The 26,983-nt window shown below is 39.7% G+C and overlaps 1 protein-coding gene across 1 annotated transcript in view; it reads right to left on the bottom strand.

The window, feature by feature from the left end:
- Positions 1 to 17,553, bottom strand: part of LOC149281345 (cadherin-23-like) — a 389,535-nt gene extending 371,982 nt beyond the window's left edge. The window contains exons 1-3 of the mRNA XM_089499393.1: positions 17,520 to 17,553; positions 16,622 to 16,693; positions 6,558 to 6,638 (exon numbers count right to left, since the gene is read on the bottom strand). Coding sequence (XP_089355519.1) covers positions 6,558 to 6,638; positions 16,622 to 16,693; positions 17,520 to 17,553 — 187 coding nt within the window. The remainder of the gene's footprint in view (positions 1 to 6,557; positions 6,639 to 16,621; positions 16,694 to 17,519) is intronic.
- Positions 17,554 to 26,983: the final 9,430 nt, after the last annotated feature.

Here is a 26,983-nt window from a genome sequence, read left to right as displayed (position 1 = left end):
ACTCCAAGCAAAGCAGATCGGATGTTCCTTTACCAATATCTTTTTTTTAAGTGACCGTTATGCACTTATAAAATAATTTCTCAATCCAGGGATTAAGGATATGTTTGAAACATTTTGTTACAGTTTTTTAAGAATTTCGAGATTTTGATATTCCAACTTATGCAAGAGATATTTTATGTGTTGTTTTTGTTGAAAATTAAGCATAATGCCAGGTTTGACAAATTTAGTGACATTACTGCAAGAGGCAAAGGAATGACTGAGAAGAAAAACAAATAACTTACATAGTAAATGGGAGAAGGGGTCTTTGTAACCACCCAACAGAAGAATAACAGGAAATGGTTTACAAAATAAAGGGGTTCATTTAGGAAAGAGGGAGTTGTAGGTTTATTATGGTGGGATATAGAATAGCATCAACAATATTACCTAGGGAGGCCTGTCATAATGAGCTGTTAATGCACTATTATGGAAATCATTTAGCGAATGAACCCAGACTCTTGGTTACAAATACAGGGTTTATTTATAAAGAGCAATTTCATTAGGAAGTCTGAAAGGCGATCTTATAACAAATGCACCAACAGAAAAGTCCTGATGATAGGATCATCACATGGGTTGCTATAGCAATAAGATCACTTTCTTTCACTTTGAACTAAAATTCTTGATCATAAATTAGACCCATATACATTTTGCTAACCAAAAAAGCCGTTATTTTTCTATACACTGATCCATGAATGTTGAAATGCCATTAACGCTGTAAACCGCATTGATTTTCAAACACACAATCTATGTCTTATGGCAATCTAATTAGACTGTTCCAGATCTCCTGCGGCTTGTGTACTTGTTTGACCTTTGTGTACATGCAATAACTGTTCACATAAGAATTATATTGCACATTTATGAAGCCGCAATTCTTTATTTAAGCTAATCACGGCAACAAATTATTTACAAGCAGGACAAGCGCCTCAGTGAAATAAGTCAACTGTTCTGCAACTGCAAAATCAAAAATAAGCATCCTATAACAAAATGACAGCATCAAATATGGTTCGAGAGATATCTGGGAGCTACAGTGAGCTAGAAGTCAGTTAAGCAGAACAATAAGATTAAAATGAACAATATACCTAAAAAATGAATACTGCTCTGCTCATTATGCCTTTACGGCAATGTTACTATCAGTTATAAACCACAGTATATTTCTCTAAGCCTTTTAATAATTTAGTACTTCTAATTGCAATTTAGCACTCTGTAAGCCCCAGACTAAATAAAAGATTTCACTGGAATTCACAAATAAATTGAAATGGCAAAATTCTGTTTTATCCTTAAAATTATGCTTCTCAGCATGACTACTATTACGGTTAAAAATCCTAATTGTATAAAAATATTATTAAGAGATACCAATAGTTTAGCCTATAATGCTTACAAAAACGCCATTATTTAAGTGTTTACAGTATTCTTGTTATCAAATCTGCAGGGGAACACAAGTTGTAACAAAAATAAATATTATCATTTATTTATTAACACATAGTCTGGACTGCTTGTAACAATACTGCATATTTTATCGTGGTTTTTTCTGCCATATACCTTCCTTGTCCTCATACAAGCATGTTATATAGCTTAGGTAGATAAAGCTACTATGACCTTCCATTACTGTAGTAATAACAGAATTCCTGAAATTAATCCTTTTTAGAACCACTTGGCTAATGATGATGTATTCAGAAAAGACATCACGATAACTGCATATGATGTCTCAAAGAAACACAAACGAAGCAACATGACTGTTGTAGCTTCGATCTTCCGGGCAAGGCATACTCCCCCTTTAAAACCCCAATAATGACACCACACCATAGAATATGGATAAGAAAAGGCCACAGCCAATTTTATTTATTAGAGTCATTGTCACGCCAAAACCTGGAACAATAAACATAGGTGCGTTAACAAGGACAATGACTCAAAACACCAACATGTAAATATTTACAATAAACACTCAAGCTTGCCAAGTAATCCAGGTAGCATAACCAAATACCACTTAAGGACAGGGCCGGACTGGGACTGAAAAGCAGCCCTGGAAAAATTTGGAGACCAGCCCCATATAGTTTATCTCACGGTGAAGCTCTTATACCCACACGCACCCCTTATACATACCCGAGTCACACTATGTGCCATTCTTTTTATCTCATTATTTGTATTAAAATGCCAGAAAGCAAAAGTGTTAAAAAGCCCTAATAAATTAAATACATTACACATAATAGGATCAAAACATTTACTACTGCGAACATTGTTAGATGAAAGAGTTCCATTTTATTCAGTGGAACAAAACACTGATCACATTATTCTTCACGATATTCTGGTAAGAAACTTTTATTTCTTTATAAATTCATGTAGACTATTTTTTTCCATATTTAATAAAAGCTATGATTGAGACATGTTTGGTTTTTATTTCCTTTCATTTGACAACCTACCCCCGAGTTATGCACCTCTGCCCCCAGGCTTGCCAATCTGCCCCCCTGATATGCCTTCTAACCCCCTATATGCCACTCTGCCATATAGGGGGTTAAAAGGCATATCATGGGACAGAGTGGCATATAGTGGGTATAAGGCATTCCTGGAGGCAGAGTGGCATGAAGGGGGTTAAAAGGCATATCATGGGGCACTCTGCCTCCAGAAAAGCCTTATGCCCCCCTATATGCCACTCTGCCTCCCTGATATGCTTTATACCCTCCTATATGCCACTCTGCCCCATAATATGCGTTTTAATCCCCTATATGCCACTCTGCCTCCAGAAATGCCTTTTTCTCCCTATGTCACTCTGCCTCCAGAAATGCCTTATACCCCCATATGCCACTCTGCCTCCCTGATATGCCTCAACCCTCCTATATGCCTCTCTGCCCCGTGATATGCCTTTTAACCCCCTTTTTGCCACTCCACCTCCAGATATGCCTTTTGACCCCCTATATGTCACTCTGCATCCAGAAATGCCTTATACCCCTATATGCCACTCTGTCCCATGATATGCCTTCTAACCCCCTATATGCCACTCTGCCATATAGGGGGTTAAAAGGCATATCATGGGACAGAGTGGCATATAGGGGGGTATAAGGCATTTCTGGAGGCAGAGTGGCATAAAGGGGGTTAAAAGGCATATCATGGGGAACTCTGCCTACAGAAAAGCCTTATGCCCCCTATATGCCACTCTGCCTCCCCAATATGCTTTATACCCTCCTATATGCCCCTCTGCCCCATGACATCCCTTTTAACTCCCTATATGCCACTCTGCCTCCAGAAAAGCCTTATACCCCCCTATATGCCACTCTGCCTCCCTGATATGCCTCAACCCTCCTATATGCCACTCTGTCCCATGATATGCCTTCTAACCCCCTATATGCCACTCTGCCATATAGGGGGTTAAAAGGCATATCATGGGACAGAGTGGCATATACGGGGTATAAGGCATTTCTGGAGGCAGAGTGGCATGAAGGGGGTTAAAAGGCATATCATGGGGCACTCTGCCTCCAGAAAAGCCTTATGCCCCCTATATGCCACTCTGCCTCCCCGATATGCTTTATACCCTCCTATATGCTCCTCTGCCCCATGATATACCTTTTAACCCCCTTTATGCCACTCTGCCTCCAGATATGCCTTTTGACCCCCTATATGTCACTCTGCATCCAGAAATGCCTTATACCCCTATATGCAACTCTGGCATATAGGGGGTTAAAAGGCATATCATGGGACAGAGTGGCATATAGGGGGGTATAAGGCATTTCTGGAGGCAGAGTGGCATATAGGGGGACACACTTACATACACACACATGCCGATTTTTTTTGTTTTTAACAAATACAAAAAAACATTATATAGTACAAAAAATACATTATTTTACTCACCTTCTACTTCTCCTGACTTCCTGGTAGCTGCACACTGTTCTCCTCTATGCTGACAGGATGCCACTGACCTGACATCCGGTGCTGCACCAATCTGAGTGCGAGGGGGCGGAGCTTCCACCTCACGCTGCTCCCATCACTATGCAGCCATCAGACTGCTAGGAATGTAATCTAAACGGCCGGTGCGTGCTGATGCCGCCGGCCGGAGCTACTTTAACACTTTTTTTTTATTTATATGGTAAGCTGGATCGGCTTGCCATATAAAGTAAAAAAAAAGTATTAAAGCAGAGCCGGCCGGCGGCATCAGCACGCACCGGCCGTTCAGATTACATTCCCAGCAATCTGATGGCCGCATAGTGATGGGAGCAGCGTGAGGGGTGAAAGGTCCGTGCGAGGGGGCGGAGCTTTCACCCCTCACGCTGCTCCCATCACTAGACGGCCATCGCACACGGCTGCTGGGTGCTGATGCCGGCCGGCCGCATCAGCACCCAGCGGCCGCTTTGATTAGATTTCGGGAAGCCTGGGGGGCAATTGCCCCCCTGCCCAGCCCGCCCCTGGCACCGAGGGAGGCGTTCATTGCCATTTGCAGCCGCTCAGCGGCTGTCTTCATGGTAAGTATGCCGGCCGCCCAGCCCACGGACCTTCCGGCCCACCGGGAAATTTCCCGGTATCCCGGTGGGCCAGTCCGGCCCTGCTTAAGGAAGGGACATACCGAGATGCCCCCACCCTGACCTGAGGTTCCCAGCACTGACAGCCAAGAACCTACCACCAGATGTTACCAACCATTCACTTACCACCACATTAACCCCCTGGATACCTGGCAAGCTGCCGCCCCACGGACTGTGACAAACGACACAAACCTACAAACAACAGAAAAAAGGGAGGGAGGGTGGGACACGCAACCAGGTAAGCTAACCACAAAAATGGTTCCTGAGCCCGGGAAAGCAGGCACTTATATAATCTTCCCCTAACTCCACCCCCGAAATTCCCGCCAAAAAAGCCTACCCCTCCTCCGCACAACAGTCAAGGCCCACTATAGCCCATGCTGGCCCCCCCGTGGGCATCATTATTGTTTAACACACTTTTTTCATTTAATGTTTTTTCACTCTCTTCCTTGGACTCCCAAACCCTCTATCCCACTTCTACTGATGACTTTCTCTTCTAGGAACGTAGAATGAATGAATATTTTGCAGTGTTCTACATCCCTTAAAATTATTTAAATATTATATACCATTACTCAATAAAATATGAATAATGGATACTTACACATAATAAATAGCTTGTACTTAATACATGTAAGTAGTTGGTAAATTAATCAGTCTTAATGTAGTTTAATCACATTCACAGCCATGATACTAAAGGCAAGACTTTTGAGAAAATATATGCAATGTAATCCTTGAAAACCCACAAAGCTTGTTTTTAACTTTATATCCATATTACAAAATTACTCAAAAATACTTTATAGAGTACAATATATAAATATATATTCTGGACTGCATGTTTAAAATATGTGAACCAAGACATATGGCCAGCTTGTCATGGTTTGTTAATATTCACAAATTCTCTTCCACATAGGAGAAGTTTTCCTTCAACATCAACATAATAATAACAATAATTCATTTCACTAAAATAATGCTATTGCAAAAGGCAAAAATTGCTTCAGAGACCATCTGGGTCCAATAATCTAGCTTCTAAATTGATGTTTTGTGCATATCAAAATGATACAAATCATTACATTACAATCTGAATCACGGCAAAATGGTTTTGTACTAATTGGTAAATATGGGCTATAAATGATAAATGTGGCCTCTAATATGGGCAATAATTTAACTAACGAATGATGACAAGAATCAAGAATCATTAGCAATCGCAAATTCTAAGAACTCTGGTAAGAAAAAGGTCTTTAGCTGTCTAATTCATTTTTTGGTTGAGTAAACTGACCACAAAATCAACCTGTGTGATGAGATTTATGTAGATGCAAAAATGTTCTTTGTCACATCTATGGCAATGTCTGTATATATATATATATATATATATATATATATATACCTACTGCCCTTACTGTACCCATCTACACCTGTGTATATACATACTGCCCTTCCTGTAACAGTCTGTTCTTATGTCAATAGACTTCATGCATTTACTGAATATCCTCTATTCAATATCCAATGCATTTTGCATTTTGTATTGTATTTTGTCGGTTACAATGCCTGCCAGTCTATGTCTATGTCACTCATATCTGCAGCTATATCGCCAACTATATTCCAAAAAAAATTCTGTTGGTTCTATTTAAAACAATTCCTACGGGTAAATCAGCATATTGTTTTTGCCTGCCGTCCCACAAGGTAGCAAGATAAGATTCAGCCATTTCAACTACTGGCTATCCTTTTAATGACATTCTATGGAACTTGTTTTAAATAAATGCAACTGGCTAATGTGTTTGTAGCTAGTCAGTCTGTAAAATGTGCAGCACGTGCCAAATGTATTTGACTAGGCATCCAATTCCAAGCCATTAGACTTTTTCACAGGGCTGAGATTTGCCAGTCGGCCCATAACTGAAGACCCATGGTATACTCTGTTTTCCAAGATTCAGAATACATCAGCAAGATAGATGAACACCTACTAAGCAAAATAGTAGTATGCAAACTGCTTTGAAAAATACTTTAGAAAGACGCTTGACTCACCGACAGGAGTGTCTTCATTAATCAGCAAGTATGAGTCAAAGAAGTAGTTTACAAAAAACGGTAGTCTGTTATAGCCAAACCCTAAAACAGAAAAGACAAAAAGACAAATAATTATATTAGCAGCTCTTGTATTATGTCTACTAAATTGCTAGAAATTAATATCACCTTACAATAATTTTTATTTATGGAGAGCCAGCGGATTCCGTAATGCGGGTTGTCTTTTAAAGTTGATCTTCCACACATACATCTTTTAGTATAATTCAATGAATGTGCTTGCTTGTTTTTGACTTGTGTAAGTGTAAGCGAAGTTTGTGTCAATGTTAGGACTCACCGGTATGTTTACCTTCTGCAATGACAGGGTAGTGCCAACTGGATGGACTGGCTTCTTATAAGGACAGGTCTATGCAATGTCTGTCTGCAGCAGGTGATATAATACAGATTATGTATATAAAGTGATTCTAGTAAAAATGGCCTTTTCTCCATAGCAACCTACAGAAGGGTCTGCCTTATTGGGCTACCGCCTTGGTTGCTATGGTGGTAATGCCACTTCTTAACCTTGCTACTATCATCACTAGGTAGTAGTCACTTTAGTCATATCCTTCCTGTCCTCAATGATGTCCTCTAGCCATGTCCCACACACACAAAAATAAGTAAAACGTTTTATTTAATTCCTGTTTCTTTCTGATGCCGTGACTTTACTCATCATGTGTGAGTGAGCACAGATGCTCAGACCAGCAGCTGCCATAAAGTGCATGTAGTGGAACAGTAAAGGCAGCCCCTCCCCCCCACCGATAGGGTTGCCACCATTTTTTAAGGGTTGCTCAGGAGTGGTCAGGAGTATGACCGGGGACATAGTTTTCTAAACTTCTAGTTTAGATTATAACCTCTTGTTGTAACATTTCTCCTCCTTTGAAATAAACTTTCCTCTCTCTTCTTCATTCGTCCAAAGAGCAAAGAGTACTTTATTTGGGGTTTTGCTATTACACTGCAAATTTTGCCTAGATCGCTTGCCAAAGAGGAAAAAATGAAAAGGACAGAGCATACATCCTTAAATATAAACTATTAATGTTTTCACGGTGGAAGCTCAGCAGCAAGAGAATACAATTATTGTTTTAACACATGATTAATACCTTGAGATCTCTGCATGGATGAGTGTGTTTTGCTTATTCAGCCTGTGCCGTGGCCACTGTTTCTCGCACACAATCAAATCGCCTTGTAATTGCCTTCACTTTGCTATCCCTACTTGTTTATGTAATCATATATTTATTTAGCAAATGTAGGGCCTGAATAGTTGCCCTTTTCAAGGAAACCGCTGGGTGATTTTTACATAACTAAGAATTGTGGTAATTCTCTCGCCCCAACACACTCGGTTACCCATTTTCCCATTGTAGGTTCTCTTATTGGAAAACTCCTAACCAAAAGCACATTAGGCAGAGATTGCAATTAAGAGTTATATTTACTAACAGAAGCAGAACATGGTTCTGTTTGCTAGTTTTCTTTATTGGTAAAGGATACAAGTATGGGATGGAATGTGCTAATGTGTGATGCAGAGAGAATGTTGCATGACTCGATAACGCCAGCATCACTGAATGTGCTAAGAGAGTTATAGCTGAATATTCTCTATCATTACTCCAAGCCAACGTGATTCACGCTGCCCGTCCCGCAAACAAGGCATCTAAGGTGCAAAGTATTCAATTATGTATGTATGCATAGTTAATCCTATGCTAATGAGCAGTAGTAAAATGATTCACTATGCACTAAAGTTGGGGAGAGAATAATTGTTGAATTTTAAAACTAAGCGTACAAAATCACACTAGGCATAGGGTAGATTATACAGGAGATAAAGTAGTAGAGTAATACTACAACAATGTTAATATATATAATGTGCTGTGAGGCACAGTGGTTTGGTTTGCCATGATTACAGAAATGTGGGTTTCGATATGAATATTTTAATTTCTTTGAGAAAATTCATGATAAACCATGAACTACAGCTCAAATGACCCTTTGGCCTGATTTAATTGCTTATTTAAAAACTGTAAGAAGCACTGTGCCTCAGATGAGATTAAAGAAAATATAGCTCAATGATGTGGGCGCGGGTGGTCTTGCTGGGGTTGTGGGCGGTCAGGCACTGTACCTGCAGGTCCCAGGAATCCCGCGCAGTCCCGCAAGACTGCCTTCACACTGCTCCCTCACAGTGTCTCTTCTCTTGCTCCGCCCACGAACACAGCGTCACGTGATGTGACGTCACTTCCCGTGACTCTGCCTTGTTCCTGGGCAGAGCAAGAGAAGAGACGCTGTGAGGGAGCAACTCGAAGGCAGTCTTGCAGGTAAGGAGATGGGTGTGATTGGCCACATTTGTGGCGAGAGCGGGTGGGATTAACCACAAATGTGGCGGGATTGGGCACACATGTTGCGGGAGCGGGAAGGAGTGGAACACCCACATTGAGGGAGCGGGCGGGATTGGACAAAAAAGCAGTCCCGTGCAGGGGTCTACTTTTCTGTATATCCTTATATTCATACACATGTTTTCAGAAAATTAAAGTAATTTTAAACTACAAATATGTAACATTATTAAATTATAAATTATTAACGGTTTATAAGCAGAAGTAAACCCAAGGGCCAGATAAGGTAAGCTAAGCTGTGTTTGTTTATTTCTAGACTATTTCTTGTGCTTCACATTAATATTTTCTTAATCAATTGTTTTTAGTTACTTCAAGAAATACAGTTCCGGGATACTATGTACATCAAAATAATTATTTGCTGAAAAAACATATATATTTTAAAGTTTAAGAAAAAAACAGCAAAACACTTTTTTCTACCAAATGCACCAAGAAAATTCCTGACGATCTCTATGGGTGTTTAAAAAATAAGAAATATCGATCCTCTCAAGCAAAATAAGATACGTTTTCAGATAAAGGAATTGTAATAATGGAAAAAAATACTTGAAATATGCTGTTAAATTGCTTATTCAAATTGTCTAAATATTGAAGAATTGCTTTAAAAACTAAAGAAATATTGTTGCAGATTGCTTTAAGATTGCCTAACACTTGTTCCTAGTTCCTCCAGCTCTTCTACAGCCATGATAATCAAAGCCTAACAAGGTCTACTAATACACTAACAACCTGAAATTCTGTTGATTCAGGCGTCTAGGAATTGTTTGTCTTAAAAATAGTTACCTAGAGTAAAAATGCAAAAGTGTCCTAGGTTCATTAAAAGTTCATCCAATCTTGCAAATATATGCCTAGTGATTTTTTTATGGCAACTTCCAATGGACAAATAAGAAGAAAGTATTAAATTAACTCCATTAAATTAAACATCATCTATCTGTCTGCCACCTTCAAAAACTATATTTCCACAGTTCCCAGGGTTTCTTGGGATTTCTTCACACAAGCTGAGGTGACTCTATCGTAAGAAAAGGAGCATTTATCAGAATGGATGATGCACCCTTGCATTCCACAACCTTTGGTGCAAAGTTGCTGCTATAGTTTAGCCTGCTCCATGACGCACATGATCACAGTGACATTCCATGACTTCATTTACAACTTTCAGCAAAGATTGAGTTCAGTGCTTACGAATATACTAGACTTGTGCATTCGTATTCGGGCGAACATGAAAACGAACGCAAAGGGTGAATTTTCGTTGTTCAGCCCGAATACCGAAGAAACGAACATGACCGCGGCAAAACGTACACAAAGCCAAAGATGCACAACGTTAAGAATCTTCATGTTCGTCTTCGTTAGTATCTCCTAACTAATCCCTGATCCCTTCCCCTTCTAGCCTATCTTGTCTACGCAGCGTTGCAGGGTTAACGGGAGCGGGAATCCGTAGGATCGTGCAAGGAGTTAAAGGTTTGTGCATCAACTAATTGGCTGATGCTAGAGGAGGCCCCTGCCGGCGACCAGTAGAATCGCTATTATTGACCTTTAACTCCTGTTCCCTCCCCAGGCCAAGCACTTCATTGGTTAATGGCAGCGGAGGTGCTAAAGCTGCTGCGTACCTCGTTAACCCCGTATTAACCCCTTCCAAAAAAAGAAAGAAGAAAAAAAACAAACATGAAGAATATACGCTAATATTTGCCCGAACCGAACACAGGAGTGGGCGAATATTTGTGGAATACAAATAATTTTTTCCCCATGAAGACACACATGAACCAATAGAGTCACTTGTACGGGCCTTTAACTTCTGGAGCCGGGAGACCAATGCTCTCCCCAGGCCAAATTCCTCTTTGGTGTAACTTGCCCTGGCCTTTCCCACAGATACTGAATGAAGATGAACATGAAGACTTGACCGGTGCCCAAGTCTAGTTTTCATCCCTTCATTACTAATCTCCAGGCAAGGTTTGCCGAGGTTTATACCCCCCATGAGTATATTTGTATAGATTAGACAATTAGTGCCAGGGTTGAAGAAGGAGCATAGACCAGGATGTACTATAACTTGACAGACACCCCTATCAGGTGGTCTGCAGTTGCAGATAAGCAGGATCCCCTAGGCAGAAGCCAAGGCACGAGGGTGCAAAATAAGGGTTGAGCAATGGACATAATTGGGAACAGTCAAAAAGTTTGAGGTAGGCGGCAATGAATCAAAGAGGAGAATGTCAAGCAGAGGTCAAGTGCAAAGACAAACAGGGTATCCTAGAGGCAGACATTACATACTGGGTAATCCAAAGAAGACACTGTTGCAAAGGAAGGAAAGAGGACACACATGAGCCAAAGCTCTGGAACACTGGAGCAATGTGTAAGAAGTTTGGGGTGTGGGGGGGGTAGAGCTACAGGGGCAAATGGCTTTAGTTGGCGGCTTCAGGCTACTTTGCCATCATGATTTGTGGCCCCGGAGCTAACAGCTGATGAAGGGGACTCCTGACTATGACTGGTAAGGGGAAGTGGGGCCTGAGAAGTAGCTTCCTCAAATCATGAGAAAGGTATCCATCCATTGTCTTCCAATAATTAAAGGGTCTCTTGGACAATAATAGCTATATCAATTTGAGAAATACAAAGCAACCATGAAAAGCTCTCAAAACCACACACTTTTTTGTTAGCTGGAATTTATGAAGGTGTTGGAAGTGAAACGTCTTTGGTAAAAGTGTCAAAGCACCACTAATAATAATATTTTTATTTATGAAAATGTGTTTTTTATTCATTACATGTATTCATATAGCACCATCAGATTCCTACCACTGTTATAATAACAGACAGTGTAAATGTTTATCCAAGGCAATGTAAAATAGCAATAACATTAACACACATTAAAACATACTGGTACAGAAGTAGAAGAGAGCCCTGCTAAAAGAAAAACCCTACAAACTGTAATATAACTCAATATCCTGTGCGTGGGTTGCTTTTGTATACCGTAAATAACTTATAAGTTTATGTATAGCTAGATATTGTTGTGGGTTTCTAGTTTTAATATTACATACATTTGCAGAAAATACCTTAAAATATCATCCTCAAGGCTTGGAATGCCTAATTTAAAATAACAATGCCACAGCGTTCTAAAAACTTGTTTACTTTGTATGTAAATTTTGATTATTAATAATTATAGTCAGGGCTAATAATTATTAGCCAAGATAAATTAAGTCACAAGGTGCTATGCCAACGTATATGTTAATTTCTCAGATTATTAAGAAAACCCCATGAGTCACTGAATATCATTGTATTAAATTGACACATTACTGTTGAAGACAGAAAAGGCAAAATGTTTCTTAAAAAGGTCAGTGATGGGGAAAAAATACAATATATATCTTCTAAATATTAATGGCCTACCTGGTTTTCTTTAAGGCTGATATTTTCTAGGTCTGTCAGCACTTTCAACAGTGTTTACAGCATTCAGTGATAATGTAAATCCATATAAATGTAAAATCATAATTTCCTAACTCTTCTTTACAGTCTTGTGGATGTGGGCTCTATGGTATACTTGTAAACAAACTAGAGCTCCTACCATATTACTATGGTGTATTAATTAAATTATTAATAATTTAAAAATATTATATACATTTAAAAGCAATAAAAATCACAAATAACTGTATTCTTTGATTACTGCATATTTTATTGATGTATGTATTTTACTACTATTACCTTACTCAATGTACACAAGTTATACAGAATGCCCATGTCCGTATCTCCCAATGAAACCATGAAAGTCTATAGGTAGAGCCTTAAAACAAACCTATTACTTTTCCCAATCCCTATATTTTACAGTTCTATGCACTCAATAAACTTGTAGATATATTTTGAAAATTAGGATCCAAATCAGCATGACTATTCATCCCTATTATTATCTTTCCCATTCAACGATGAGCCTGGGTTCAGTGAAGTCTGGGCACAGTATTTCTTCTGAGCCTCCTGCCTATAGCTAAAACACATTTACACACTCACTCTAACACCATATATATTCAGATATATTACAAAAAAAACTCTTGACTCTCCAATCATCAGCTTGCATAGATTTCTTTCCCTTCTGCCCCCTCTCCTTATCTCACATAGAGTCACTATGTGCAAGTTTTGTGACCCCGCTTGGGCACCTTAGTAAATGGGGAGCCTGGGGGCCGTGCATCTGCTTTAGCGCACCCCTGGGCCCATCATGTTAAGGTAAGTGTTTCTGACTAATTCAGCCAGCCCTTGCCTGGGTGTTGAGAAAAAGGGTGATAACAGGAAATTGAATATAGCACTTATGCCACTGGCTGTCATAGATCTCAGTTAACAAGAGGCTAATTTTTAAACTAAATATCTCTGAAAACAGTTACACTAATTGACAAAGAAACAGCACACCCTATAGGCTATTTCAGTAAATGACTATTTATGCTAAAAGCTGTGACTGAGATAGAGTATACATTCAGTGAGAACTCCCCAATGCTACACTGCTTTGCTGTCTGATATGTTCTATTTCTCCTTCACCACAAAGAGTATTCATATATTTGGAATAGTCACATTAATGTTAGCACGGTTACTAAGGTATTAATGATCTTGCAGTTTATACAATGGCTGCTTGTATTAACATAATATAAGCAGCCAATGTGTAAACCACAAAAACATTGATACAACATTCCCCTAGTAGCAGACCTTCAGTAACCTGCTTATTAGCTGTAGCTGGCATGATGATGGCCCCTGTGAAAATATTTTATACACTTTGTTCATTTTTAATGAAGACATTACTAATGTGCAAACAAAAACAAGGCTAGTGTGAGAAACTATAAATATTACATTGAATATAGCCTAACTAGTTTCTAAGAAAATGTTCCTTTAAGCAACCAATGCTCATCAAATAGTAACTAGTGCATTGAATTCTATTATTTAGGCGAATTGTAACAAATTTGAGAAAAGGAATTAGGATTTCTAAAAGTTAACCAAAACCGAACAATGCAGAGCTGTGCCTGCTGTCTGCTATTCAACATTAAATATTTTGAAAATCATTTCATACAAAACCGATGTGTATTCTGCAGAAAAAGTAATTACCAATAATAGAAAAAAGTGGTTGTCTGAAAATTGTTATCCTGTTAGTAAGCTAGCACATCTCTCTGTGAATGTCATCAAGGCACAATGACAATCCTCGAGTTGCTTTCTCTTGCACAGAGAGGCATGACTTTTTTGTGACACACATCCATCATCTGAATTGAGGAGGAGATGTTATAATTGTGACATATGACGTGGATCAATGGTGCTGTGCGCAGCACCGAACCACCAATAATTCTAAATAATAAATAGTGTATCGAAGGGAAGATTCTCAACGTTCTCTATGACAGGTTTATAGACACCAGGTAATGCAACACTCAAATGTAACAGCGAATAATGAGGGGAAAAAACGCAGGCACAATAGAATAAAACATCTGTTTTCCTTTTCAGGCAGAGACATGTTGTATGTTGGCTGGATAACTAGAAGAGAGAAAATGTATGTAGTTTAAGTTTTAACCAGTGTGAATGGACCATGTCATCATTATTTTAGAAAATTGCCACTAATAGGCAGGGCTGCTTAATACCAGTTTTATATGTGGTTTAACAGAGCTAAAAAAAAAAAAAAAAAGAGTATCCAGTAGACTGAATTCGGATTCATACGAACTGTAAATTTACCAAATTATGGTAAATTCAGTGATTAGTACAAAGCCCCGAAAACCAAGGCCAGACCCCCCCACAAAAAGCTAAGAATTTTTCCGAAATTCGTGGGGCCACTTCCACATTTTCTACTATCTTCTCCCTTCTCTTCTCTCCATTCCATCTTCAATCTTCAGTCTGGTATCTTCTTTTTTCGTCCACATCTCCGCGGACATAACCTGGTGGAAACTTCCTCCAACATGGTGGTGCTTGCACTGACTTCCTTCCAATCCTCTAAACAGGCAAGCACCGCCACATTGCCATCAGTTCACGTGAGGACAAAATGATGGCACTTGCAGTGATGTCCTCTACCCGGATTGTAGGATCGGAGAGATGATGTCACCGCAAGCACCGCCATTTTGGCAGCCAGGTTATGTCCGCGGAGATGCGGATGAAGAAAGAAGATAGAAGATTGAAGATAGAAGAGAACGGAGAAGACAGAAGTCGCAGAAGAAGATGCAGAAGTGGTCAGCAGAGAAGGTAGGGAAACATTTAGAGAGTGTGTGTCATGCTCCTCAGCTAAGGACTAACAGGCAGCCTTTTTCTTCAGGCTGACTCAGTTGTTACTTAAGAAGCTTTCCTACTTCTCTGTTACCACAGTTACTCACCTGATTGTTATTAGCCAACCCCGTCCAGGCTATTTTAGCAGCTAGGCCCATTTCCTCCTTGCTCTTGTGTTTGTTTCCTGTTACCAAGTGCATTCCATTGTTCTTGTGTTCCTGTATATTACCTGGCTTTGTATGACTACTCTCCAGGGTCCTGGTTTCTTGACTTTGCTGACCTCCGTATTCCTGACCCGGCTCATCTGATAACTCGCTCTGGTTATTGACTCTGGCTTGTTTTTTGGACTTCTGCCTGGTATCTTAATAAAGGTGTTTTGCATTTTACCTTTTTGTGCCTGGTTCCTGGTCCCTTACATTAAACAAGGGCCATGAATCCAGAGCGCACAGGCAACCCCCCTATTACAAACATTTTCCCTAGATTGTATCAGGTGAACCACCGCATAGACCAGTTTGTGTTAGCCCTTCTGGCTCCTCCACCTCAACCACCCATGGCTCAGGCCGCTCCTGTTAATGTTGCCTTTGCACTGATTCAGTCACCCTCAACGCATTGGGCAAGAGGGGCAGACCTAGTCATACCTCTGGTGGTACCGGAGTGGAAGCAGTAGCAGCAATGGAGCCCCGAGGCAGGGCAGACGTGGTCAGGCAAGCCAGGTCAGAACCAGGAGATCATAGGAAAAAGGGGAATCAGGAGATTATGAACTGGGTCAGAGCAACTGAAGTCAATATCAGGAGATCATGAAATAAGAGTCAGATCGGGAGCAGAAAACAAAGTCAGGATGAGCAGTGTCAAACTGGGTAGAATCCACAGAAAATTGCTAGCAGTAGCACAGGACCAAAAGACAGAGCAACAGCAATAGGCTGTACACACTGCAATGCAAAGGCCCGGAATGATGGAAGCAACAGGTAATTAGGGAGGAGGGTTACAGGAGGGTTATGCAGATGCAGCTGGTTAGGTCATTGGTATATAAGGTACTTATGATCTGACAGGGGGCCTCTAGAGGCTGCAACACACATGACGCCTGAATGAATACAGAGTACAGGCTGACAGAGTGGAATCCTGACAGCGTGGGAAAGAGAGTGAATGAGAATGAGAGTTTGAGTGAGTGAGAGTGACTGTGGGTAACAGCAACAAATTTAGTTCCTGAATTAAAAATGCCTCTGAATGTTCTGCTGAACCAAATGGGCAGGGAACAAAATTTGTTGCCTGAAACAAATGGGCCAAAAACAAAATGAAAAATGTGTCCAAATCATTTATGGCTCATTTGCACATGTCTAGTAGCCAGTGAGTAAAATTGTTGAAATCAATTATAAAATAATATCAATATACACCGATATTTTCAAATATTAAGAGGAACTGGTACATAAAGAAAATAAGAAATTACCCAAAAACTGATGTTTATTGACTTTTGGAAAAACTTACCCAAGGAGAAGAAATGTAGAAGCATCAAAGTAAAGAAGGAGTCTGCGTGCTTTGTATGGCGCTTCATGGTTCCTAAAAGACAGGAAAATACAGTTAGTATACCCTAAACAAGTTTCAAAATAAACCTGGTATTGTTAAAGCAGACTCATGGAACACTGCACAAGGAACAGCAATCATTCACTGTCTATATAAATGCACCATTTCACTTGCATGTATTAGGTTATCTCTTTCTATTAGGATTGGTGAATATCAGTTGCATTTAAATACATGGCTAAAATCTGATAAAGGTAGTTAATTGCTCCCTATCCATAATATGCAGCATGACATATATCGCCTAAAGCCATAAAAACCTCACAGACATCTCAAATAGCAACTGATCATATGAGGTTGCCTCTCAAACCTTACAATTTCTGACATAACAGCCCCATTAAATCCACCAAATAACTGCCAAATCTTTTGGCTCTATTGGTCACTGGCAGGGAGTTCCTCTGGCATCATCCAATAAAGGAGCTCCCTGCCGGCGACCAATTGAGTCGCTCGTACGGACCTTTAACTCCCGATGCCAAAACTAGGCCTGGGGAGACCATTGTTCTGCCCTTCATTGGTTAATGCCAGAGGAGCTTCCTGACGATGACCGATAGAGTCGCTCGCACCAACCTTTAACTCCTGACGCCGAAACTTGGCCTGAGGAGGGAACAGGAGTTAATGGTCCATAAGAGCGACTCTATTGGTCGCCGGCAGGGGCCTCCTCTAGCATCAACCAATTGGTTGATGCCAAAGGAGGCTCCTGCAAGCAACCAATAGAGTCGCTCGCATGGACCTTTAACTCCTTGCACGATCCTGCATAGACAAGGTAGGCTAGAAGGGGAAGGGACCAGGGAGATTAGTTAGGAGATACTAACGAAGACGAACACGAAGATTGCCACCGCCATGTTCGTTTCTTCGGGGTGAACAACGGAAACGCACCCTTCGTGTTCGTTTTCAAGTTCGCTCAAATACGAATGTACAAGTCTAATAAAAATCCAGACAATGGGGTCTCTGTCCAATATAGCACCAAAAACATTTTAAAGTACTCACAAATTGGAAAGCTACAGGTATTCCCATGAGAATCAGAATCTCATTAAGTCCTTGTGACCTGTGCTTATTTAGGTTTTAGGTTTGTTCCACTGTGGAACATTTACAGGTTATAAATTTTAGTGATTTGACCTGGGAAGTAGCCCCAGGGGCTCTCTTCTTTTAACTCATCTGAATAAAGAGAACATGAATTTGTTTAAAATGTTTATCGGAGGAGTAAGATACTTTAACTCAATTATCAGCTCTCAGGAAATGGATCACGCACTACGACAAAGTGGTACCCTACCAGGTAAGCAAACATTTAAAAGGAAACTGCTATTGTTTATAGACAATTTTGGTCAAAATGTTGAGAAAAAGCAAACAGTTTAGAATGCAACCTTACGAAGCTATGGTTTATTTATTTTTTATTACATTTCAGTAACAGCCCCTAATGGCTGTGTGTATATAATTATATTATCACATAGTCCAGGCTGGCAGGGTGGAACCCTGACAGTACCCCCTCCTCAAGCAGCGGCCTCCAGGCGCTCCTAGGACTGTTGAGAGGCAGTATCCAGATCTGTGACCAGGGCCGGACTAGGAATGAAAAGCAGCCCTGGAAACATTTAGTTTATCTTGCAGTCGAGCTCTTATACCCACACGCACCCCTAATCCATACCCGAGTCACGCTATTTGCCATACAAATAACTATAAAACATTCTTTTTAGCACATTATTTGTATTAAAATGCCAGAAAGCAAAAGTGTTAAAAGGCCCTAATAAATGAAATACATTAATCATAATGGGATCAAAACATTTGTTTCTGCAAAAATTTTTAGATGAAAAAGTTTCATTTTATTCAGTGGAACAAAACAGTGATCGCATTATTCTTCACGATATTCTTGTAAGAAACGTTTATTTCTTTATGAATTTATGTAAACTATTTTTTCATATTTAATAAAAGCTGTGATTGAGAATTTTATTTTTTGTTTTTATTTACATTTATTTACCAACCTGCCCCCCAGTTATGCACATCTTCCCCTATATGCCACTCTGCCTCCCTGATATGCCTTTTAACCCCCTTTATGCCACTCTGCCTCCAGAAATTCCCTTTGACCCTATATGCCACTCTAAAAGGCATATTATGGGACAGAGTGGCATATAGGGGGTTAAAAGGCATTTCTGGAGGCAGAGTGGCATATAGGGGGTTAAAAGGCATTTCTAAAGGTAGAGTGGCATGAAGGGGGTTAAAAAAAAACCTTAAGCCCCCATATAACACCCCCCTGACTTACCACTGCTTGTCATGTCTGGTGAGGGCAGCGGGTGGAGGCCAGCATTCATGAAGTTAAAGGGGGGGCAGTGTTCACGCACCGTGCCGCCCAAGGGTCGTGCCTCAGCTCTTCATTCCACCCCTTTTAAATACATGGGATGAAGTGCTGAGGCTCTGCCATTGGGCGGCGCGGTGTGTGCACACCGGCCCCCTTAACTTCATTAGGCGCCGGCGGCGGGAGGAGGTGGCCTGGGTGCTGCTTTCAATACCGCTCACAGCCGCTCAGCGGCTGGTTTGAAGGATGGTCTGCTGCCGACCGGCCCACGGAGCGACCGGCCCACCGGGAAATTTCCCGGTATCACGGTGGGCCAGTCCGGCCCTGTCTGTGACAAGTGCTCTTAGCCCTAACATGTAGATCTCCTGCAGCAATTCCTATTCTATGAGTAAAAAGACAACTTTTCAAATTTGCACTGGAATGACTTTCTACGTAACCCCCATAGTGCTTATTACCGACTTTATCTAACTTTTATCTCCCTCAGACCCCAGGAAACAAGGAAACTTACACCATCATTATACTTAGTGCATAACACAATTTGCACATGTTAAGTTTATGTTAGCAATATATAAAAAATGAGTCTAGCAAATATCATGCATGTTCTCCTAAATTTCTCGTAAATTGTGATTAAGAAAATGAGTATAATAATTAGAATAATTTCAGAGTGCAAATAATTGTAATTCAAACAGCTTACTTTCAAATTGATTAAAACACATTTCAGTTAAGATGAAACAAATGTTCCAGATGGCACTTTAATTCTTTCACTTTTAAAAAGGCAGGCAAAGCAATATAGTATAATGCATGTTAACCAGCAAAGCTATTAAAAGGAGTGCAAGGTGAAGTGACCTTCCTTTATAGGTTAAAAGAGGGTAAACATTGCATGAGCGTTTAAAGAAGCATATGTTTTACACAATAAATCTAATATGCAATTTCATGTTTTATTTTATCATTTTGATTTTATTTCATTATTTTGATTTATTAGTATGATTATCATTTTTTATTTTTTTTTACAAAATCCTGCTGTGCTCACATTTATACAATCAGAACCTTCTCATGTGTCCTTCTCTAAGACCGACCTTCTCTTTAGAACCCAAATCCCTCTGTAACTCTTCACTGCCCCGATGAGGAGTTTTCATGAGTATGAGTACAAGAAATTATTTTTGTAGATACTGTAAAAGTCAATCCAGAGCTCCTGAATTTATCCTGGAAATAAAAAGTGATTATGTTCTTTTTCACATTATCTGAGTTGGCAAACACTTGTGTCAAGTTGATAACATATACAATAATAGCTGTTTCACTGTGCATGATTCAGTTATCTGAACACAAAATACTGGACCTCTCTATAGAGTATGCGCAACTTTGGCATGCTCGTGAGGTCACCTTTGAAGCTTAGGGATTCACATCCTGTTAAATAAAGCTTCCTTGATGGATGTCACATACAACCTCAAAGCTGACTTTTGTAATCTAAAATACCATTAGAAACAGCATTCCTGGTACTGTTGAATGCCTAAACTCTTCACAGAAACAACTATTTAATAATGTAAAGGGTAGCCTTGTTAATAATTTTGGGCAGGACACTTGTCAACTGATATTATTGTCTTAGAATCTGAGAAAAAGCCTTGTGAAGTGTTTCTGTGTTGATTTCACGTGGTTAACCCTTAAAAGGAAGTAATAAAATGACAGATCTGCTAGGGTTTTTTCTGCTTAGCATGCTAGATTGATACAAATACATTCACGCATTTGTTTTTTTAATTGGAATTTGGAAACAAATTGCAGTCTCATTTTCTTTTGCCTTCTTCTACCGAAACAGACAGCACAACTACTACAGTATTTGAAAAAAACACAACTGGAAAAAACACATCTGATGTACCGTGGCCTGACACACTTCATACCTGAAGTACTGTGCCAAGAGATAGTGATACAACAAACAGAATAATGCATCATTACAATTTGGCAACTTTAAAGTTACCTGAAATTTTTATCAAAAATAACCTCATCATGAAAACAAAACCACTGAATATTATTTGTATACAAAGATGTCAATAACTGAAAACAAAGATGTATTACCAAAAATACATCAATATAGATCAAATATTTGGTGTACTTCATTGGTTGATGGCAGAGGAGGCCCCTGCAGGGCGACCAATAGTTGCTCGTACCGCGTTAACCCCATATTAACCCCTTCTACAAAAAAACGGCAAAAAATGAAGAATAAAAACTGAACATGACAAATACTCCTCCGAACCGAATACAGGAACGGGCGAATATTCGTGGAATACGAAGATTTTTCCCCCCACAAAGACGAACACGAAGAGTTGGCAGGCGCCCACGTCTACTATCGACCAAATAATATAAATGATTAGGAAAGTGAAATTATAAAAGTTTGGTTAAACTAAATATGATTAATTCAGTCCACAACAGAAGCTACATCAAATGTCAAACTAAATCCTAAGTGTTTTGAATCCTAATGGTATAATATGTAAGACTTAATCATGTTTTTAACAGCATATAAATGTCACATCAAGTGAGATTTACAAATAGGTGTCCTTCCAACCCGTGCCATCAGTAAGAAAATAATATATTTACTATCCCTTCTATGCTTTAACCCAGAACTAAAGTTTCCAAATAGCTCTATGAGCTCAGAAAGTTGTCCACTAAAAGAATAAATACCCCACACAATGGGTCTACCAATTTGAATACTCTGAATGCTAACTTTGCTAACCTTGGGTAAAAATGGAGAATAGACATCAATGGAACAATTAAAAACTTGGCAAAGGATGGAGTGATGAGCCCCTTGTATACTAGGTTTAAAAGAAGCAGTTGGTGTAAGGCTTCCGTCTTACAGTCACTAGTATCAACTACTAGTAGTATCAACTACTAAATGAATTTGCCCCTTTCACCACTGCCCAGCTAAATGCCCTGCAGGAGATGCATTCTGCCAAATGCATTTGCCTGCATATGATATCCTCACTTCCATTCAGCTCCAGTGCTGGATCTGCTGAACGCTGTGTTTAGACCCCAGTGCACATATGTTAAGTCGTTCCATTGATTTCAATGGAAGTACTTTTCTGCCGTTGATTGACAGCTTCAAGCAGTCAATCGGTGACAAGAAATGTTGGATCATGGAGAAAGAGGAAAGGATTTGCAGCATGGCTGAACATTCTGTGTAATGTCAGTGTATCATTTTTATTGTATTTTTTTTCCCGTTTTTAGAAGAATGCAGAGTACTTTAATATGCATTCCTCTATAGTAGGGGTATCTGGTGCATTAGAGTGTCCCTTTAATCTTGGTATATTTAACATTATCATGTAAGTTCTAAAAAGTATTTAAAGGTAGCATCTCTAAAATGCACAGGATAAAAGTATAATTTATAATGACAAGCACAATTAGTTAATAATGTCACTGATGTCTATTGCACTGGATGTGGCATCTTACTGCCTGATGCTAATTGAATATAACTATACAAAATTAACAGTTCAATAATCTCAGGAACAAAAAATTACAGTCCCTAATGGATTTCAATCTAGACAATCACTAACAGTAGATGAAACTAAGGAGCTAGCTCTATAACCTGATTTATAATGTGATTTTCCCGCGGTACAGATATCTGCGTTTATACACAACATTGCCTTCATTTGGATTGTCAATGTCTGCGAAAGTTTACAAATTATTTTGGGATCATTTTTATGTAAATAGGGACAAGCACTTTTTAAAATTCCCGAAAGTCTACCGTTTCATAAGACAGAGTCGCCTGTTTTGCCCAGGGTAACCAGTTGACACTGATCTACTAAATCAGCTGTTTCCACATTAAGGCCAAAAAAGCTAACCTTCTTTGAATTACATCTTTGTACTGATTTTTTTTCTGAAGCTACCCTTTTAACAGAAAAATAGCTTGTTGCATTTTCTGAATTAAAAATTGCACCTGATTTTTTTTTCTAAAAATGCCCCTTAGCTTAATCTCCTAATAACATGCACACTTAAAAACAAAAAGCATATATAGGTTAGTTGAACACATTTACTGCACAGATTCTGGGTTTTGGGGAAAGAGGCAAATGTATTTGGAAGATTCAAATGTCATGAACAGACATAATGGATATTACGAAATTCCACACAAAATATTGAATTTTCCATAAGAAAGTATAATAGTATTTCACTTGATTGAGATGTTTCCATACCTGTGATATAACACCACAAATGTGTCTCTTTGAATATGGCTTTAAAAAGTTTACCGTCTAATGACTGTACAGAACAAAATTTAAATTATTATCCTCTAGACAAAACTTCAAGCAAAATCATATTTTCCAGATGAAACGCTAAGAATTAAGTAGAGTCCAGTTCATGGGGAAGGGCAAGGGCAAGGTCAAATTATATGATGACCTTGCTACACACAGTTGCAGCATTACAAGTGACAGCCACATTCTATCCTGTTGGGATCTTTTAAATAACTTATTTAAATAAGTTATTGTCTGTTTTTCATTAGTATGTATGTACTGGTTTTGACTTCTGTAATTGCTATAGATGCCCAGCAAGATCACTTATAGCTTATGGAACAGGGATGCTCTATATATGCCGAAATAAATATATATATATATAAAAACAGGGCCAATCAATTAATGTATTAGTGAATATTTTACAACCCCGGTAAATCACATTAAAGAATGGGAAGCGACTGATTACAGTTCAACACACAGCTCGCAGACACTGCTGCCAAACATCTATATACCAAAGCGATTTAGTTATTCGTTTTATGCACAACTAAATAAAGAATGTAGCTACCTTGAAGAACTACTGTTCACATATAAGACAAAGTTGTTAAGAGGACGTAATAAAAATCCAGTAAAGTTAGGTGGTAAATTTTGATTTGCATTTCATTTGACACATTCAAATGTGGTAGAATGTGGCAAACTGAAGCATGGAGCTGTGGAAGAGCATACTATACAAATATAAAATATATTGTTTTTAAATAAAAAGCAATGTGTCTCAACAGTTAGGAGATTAGAGAATAAGACGGAAAGTGTTCTGCAGCAAAATTTCAGTATATTGAGATCAATAAAAAAATCCTATTTTAACTATTTTAACTAGTGCATTATACTCCCCATCAGAGAAAGAGGGTTATCAAGCAAGCTACAGGGGTCTTCTGTTTAATGGACTCCCAAGATATGGTGTACAAGAAAGTACTAGAGCCAATGTTATTAATACCCCCCTTTGTCAAAGTAGATCTTATAGTGTGTTATAGTGACTTAATGTTTCCTCCTTCAAAATGGACCAAACGTATAATGTACAAGATAAAAGCAAACTATGCATTTTAATGCCATTTTCCATTTTCAACCTACAACTTTGGGTAGTTCTTTTTTATAGCGCTGGCTCGAAAGTAAAATTAAAAGGAAGTATTCTGGGATGCACTAAAAGGAGTCGATTAACGTAAATTTATAACACCTGCTAAACTAGATGTTTCATTGTTTCCTTGCGTGCTAAGGGGCCTCTCTGCATAGAAACGGATTCTCGTAATCTTAGTATTCAGTTTCAATGCTTCCTTTCCTGCACAGTTTTCCAACAGTAAGCTTATTTTGTCAAAATATTTTACTATATTTCTGAATACGGGGAATATATATCACACATAAAATTATGACCACTGACAGGTGAAGAGAATAACCTTGTTATCATGACACCTGTCAGTGGGTGGGATATATGAGGCACCAAGTGAACATTTCATCCTCAAAGTTAGAAGCAGGAAAAATGGGCAACTATAAGAATCTGAGTGACTTTGCCAAGAGCCAAATTACGATGGCTAGGGGAAGGTAGGGTCAGAGCATCTCCAAAACTGCAGCTCTTGTGGGGTGTTCCCGGTCTGCAGTGGTCAGTACCTGTCAAAAGTGACCAAAGGAAGGAAAAGCAGTAAACCAGCGACACGGTCATGGGCGGCCAAGGCTCATTGCATGTGGGGGTGAAAGCTGGCCCGTCATATCATATGAGCTACTGTAGTTCCAATTGCTGAAAAGTGTAATGCTGGTTCTGATAAAAGGATGTCAGAACACACAGTGCATTGCAGTTGGTTGCGTTTGCCTCTGAGGTTTGAGAGTCTAAGCGTGTGTTAGCATTGAAAGAATTCAATATTCCCACCAGCTACATTGACAAAACATCTTGAAACGTACGATAATTACCATTACGGGAAGTCTTATTTGCCTCCAGCATCTTTTCTAAGGGCCTGTGTTTTAGGTGTTGAAGTGGAAGTAAGGTTGTATAAATAATGTAAGTAATGTGCAATTTCTGAAATGGTGTACTTTATTGTTTCCATCGCTAATTTACACAAAACAGTCTAAAATTTGTATAAGCCTTACATTTTTTTTTAAATATTAATATTGTTTTCACATTACTATGTCTAATATATAATGTACTCATAAAATCACAAAATAATACAAAACTTGTTTCTGTCCTGGGAGGTTAACTGTACACATACATACCTAACACTGCTTGACATTCCTTGAAGTGTTCCTTGAAGTGTTCCTTGAAGTATTAAAAATGTCTTCATGGACATCAAGTCATTATTTATATAATATCCAAAGAATTATTGTTTAAAAAATTGTTATTGCATTTAGGGCGAGCCCAAAACCAAATTACTACTCTGACAGAAGAAAAAAAACAGAAATATAAATGGCCTATTACCCTCACCTTTGCACAACAGCCCTATACCTTAATGTACTTGAACATTGAAATAATTTTGTCTTATGCAAGGACGCTGGCACAATTGGGTGAGACTGCACAGAGAGGCCAGAATAACGATGTCACGGCTAGCCAGTGGCGAAACTACCGGGGTCGCAGGGGTCGCGGCTGCGACCGGGCCCTGGAGTTCTGCCAGTCAGGGGGGCCCAAGGGGTGTCGAGCGGTTGCTGAAAACGACCGCTCGGCAACTCTTGGGCCCCCCTGACTGACAGAAATCCAGGATGCCTCTGCTCCCTGCCGCTGCCGCTGCCTGCCTCAGCGCTGCCCAGAGTGCAGTGTTGGGAGCGTGAGGTATTTGTCTCGGGTGCCGGCGCTTCACGCTGAGCGCCGGCATATGACGTCATATGCCGGTGCTCAGCAGTGAAGCACCGGCACCCAAGACAAACGCCTCACGCTCCCAACACAGGAGTTGACGGTAAGTGACCTACAAAGGTGGGGTAGGGAGGGAGTGGGTAGATCGTGAGAAGGGGGGTAGGGAGGGAGAGGGTAGATCATGAGAAGGGGGGGTAGGGAGGGAGAGGGGAGATTGTGAGAAGGGGTAGGGAGGGAGAGGGTAGATCGTGAGAAGGGGGTTAGGGAGGGAGAGGGTAGATCGTGAGAAGGGGGTTAGGGAGGGAGAGGGGAGATCGTGAGAAGGGGGGTTAGTGAGGGAGAGGGGAGATCGTGAGAAGGGGGGTAGGGAGGGAGAGGGGAGATAGTGAGAAAGGGATAGATGGGTTGGGGGTGGGGGGGCCCTTAACAGATTCTCGCACCGGGGCCCTGAGGTTTCTAGTTATGCCCCTGCGGCTAGCTATCGGATAACTGGACACATAGGATGTGGGTGTGCAAGGGTTAATGATACCAGCCCTCTGGTCACTCACTTAATCCTTAAACATGCCACAAAAACCCTCACCAGACTGGTAATACACTGCCACCACCAAGTTATATTTTAAGCTGACTACAGTTTATGGACGCTTTGGTAAAACCCGGTACCACACCGAACCGATCAAAAATGTATACAACCCAATTTAGGTAAAAATTAAGTAACGTGGTTTATTCTGGCTTCCTCGGAAGGTAGAGTTCGGTTAGAGCACAGAGACAGAAACTGGATTAATATATAGTTTAAACTGACAAATGTCACAGTGCTTATGTACAAAAATTTGAACAAAGGTAATAACAATTTAGATACACAGTATATAATACAGTTTGTAAAAATAAAACAAGGAGAAACACAGAAAAACCATCTGCAGGAACCTCAATGTCCTTGTTAAATTTGAGGATTTTCAGTG

This window comes from Sceloporus occidentalis, unplaced genomic scaffold (genome assembly GCF_023333645.1).
Source record: "Sceloporus occidentalis isolate IW3139 unplaced genomic scaffold, rSceOcc1.0.p SCAF_134, whole genome shotgun sequence".
NCBI lineage: Eukaryota > Metazoa > Chordata > Lepidosauria > Squamata > Phrynosomatidae > Sceloporus > Sceloporus occidentalis.
Note: the sequence above shows the minus strand (reverse complement) of the source record. Positions and strands in the feature narration are given on the sequence as shown.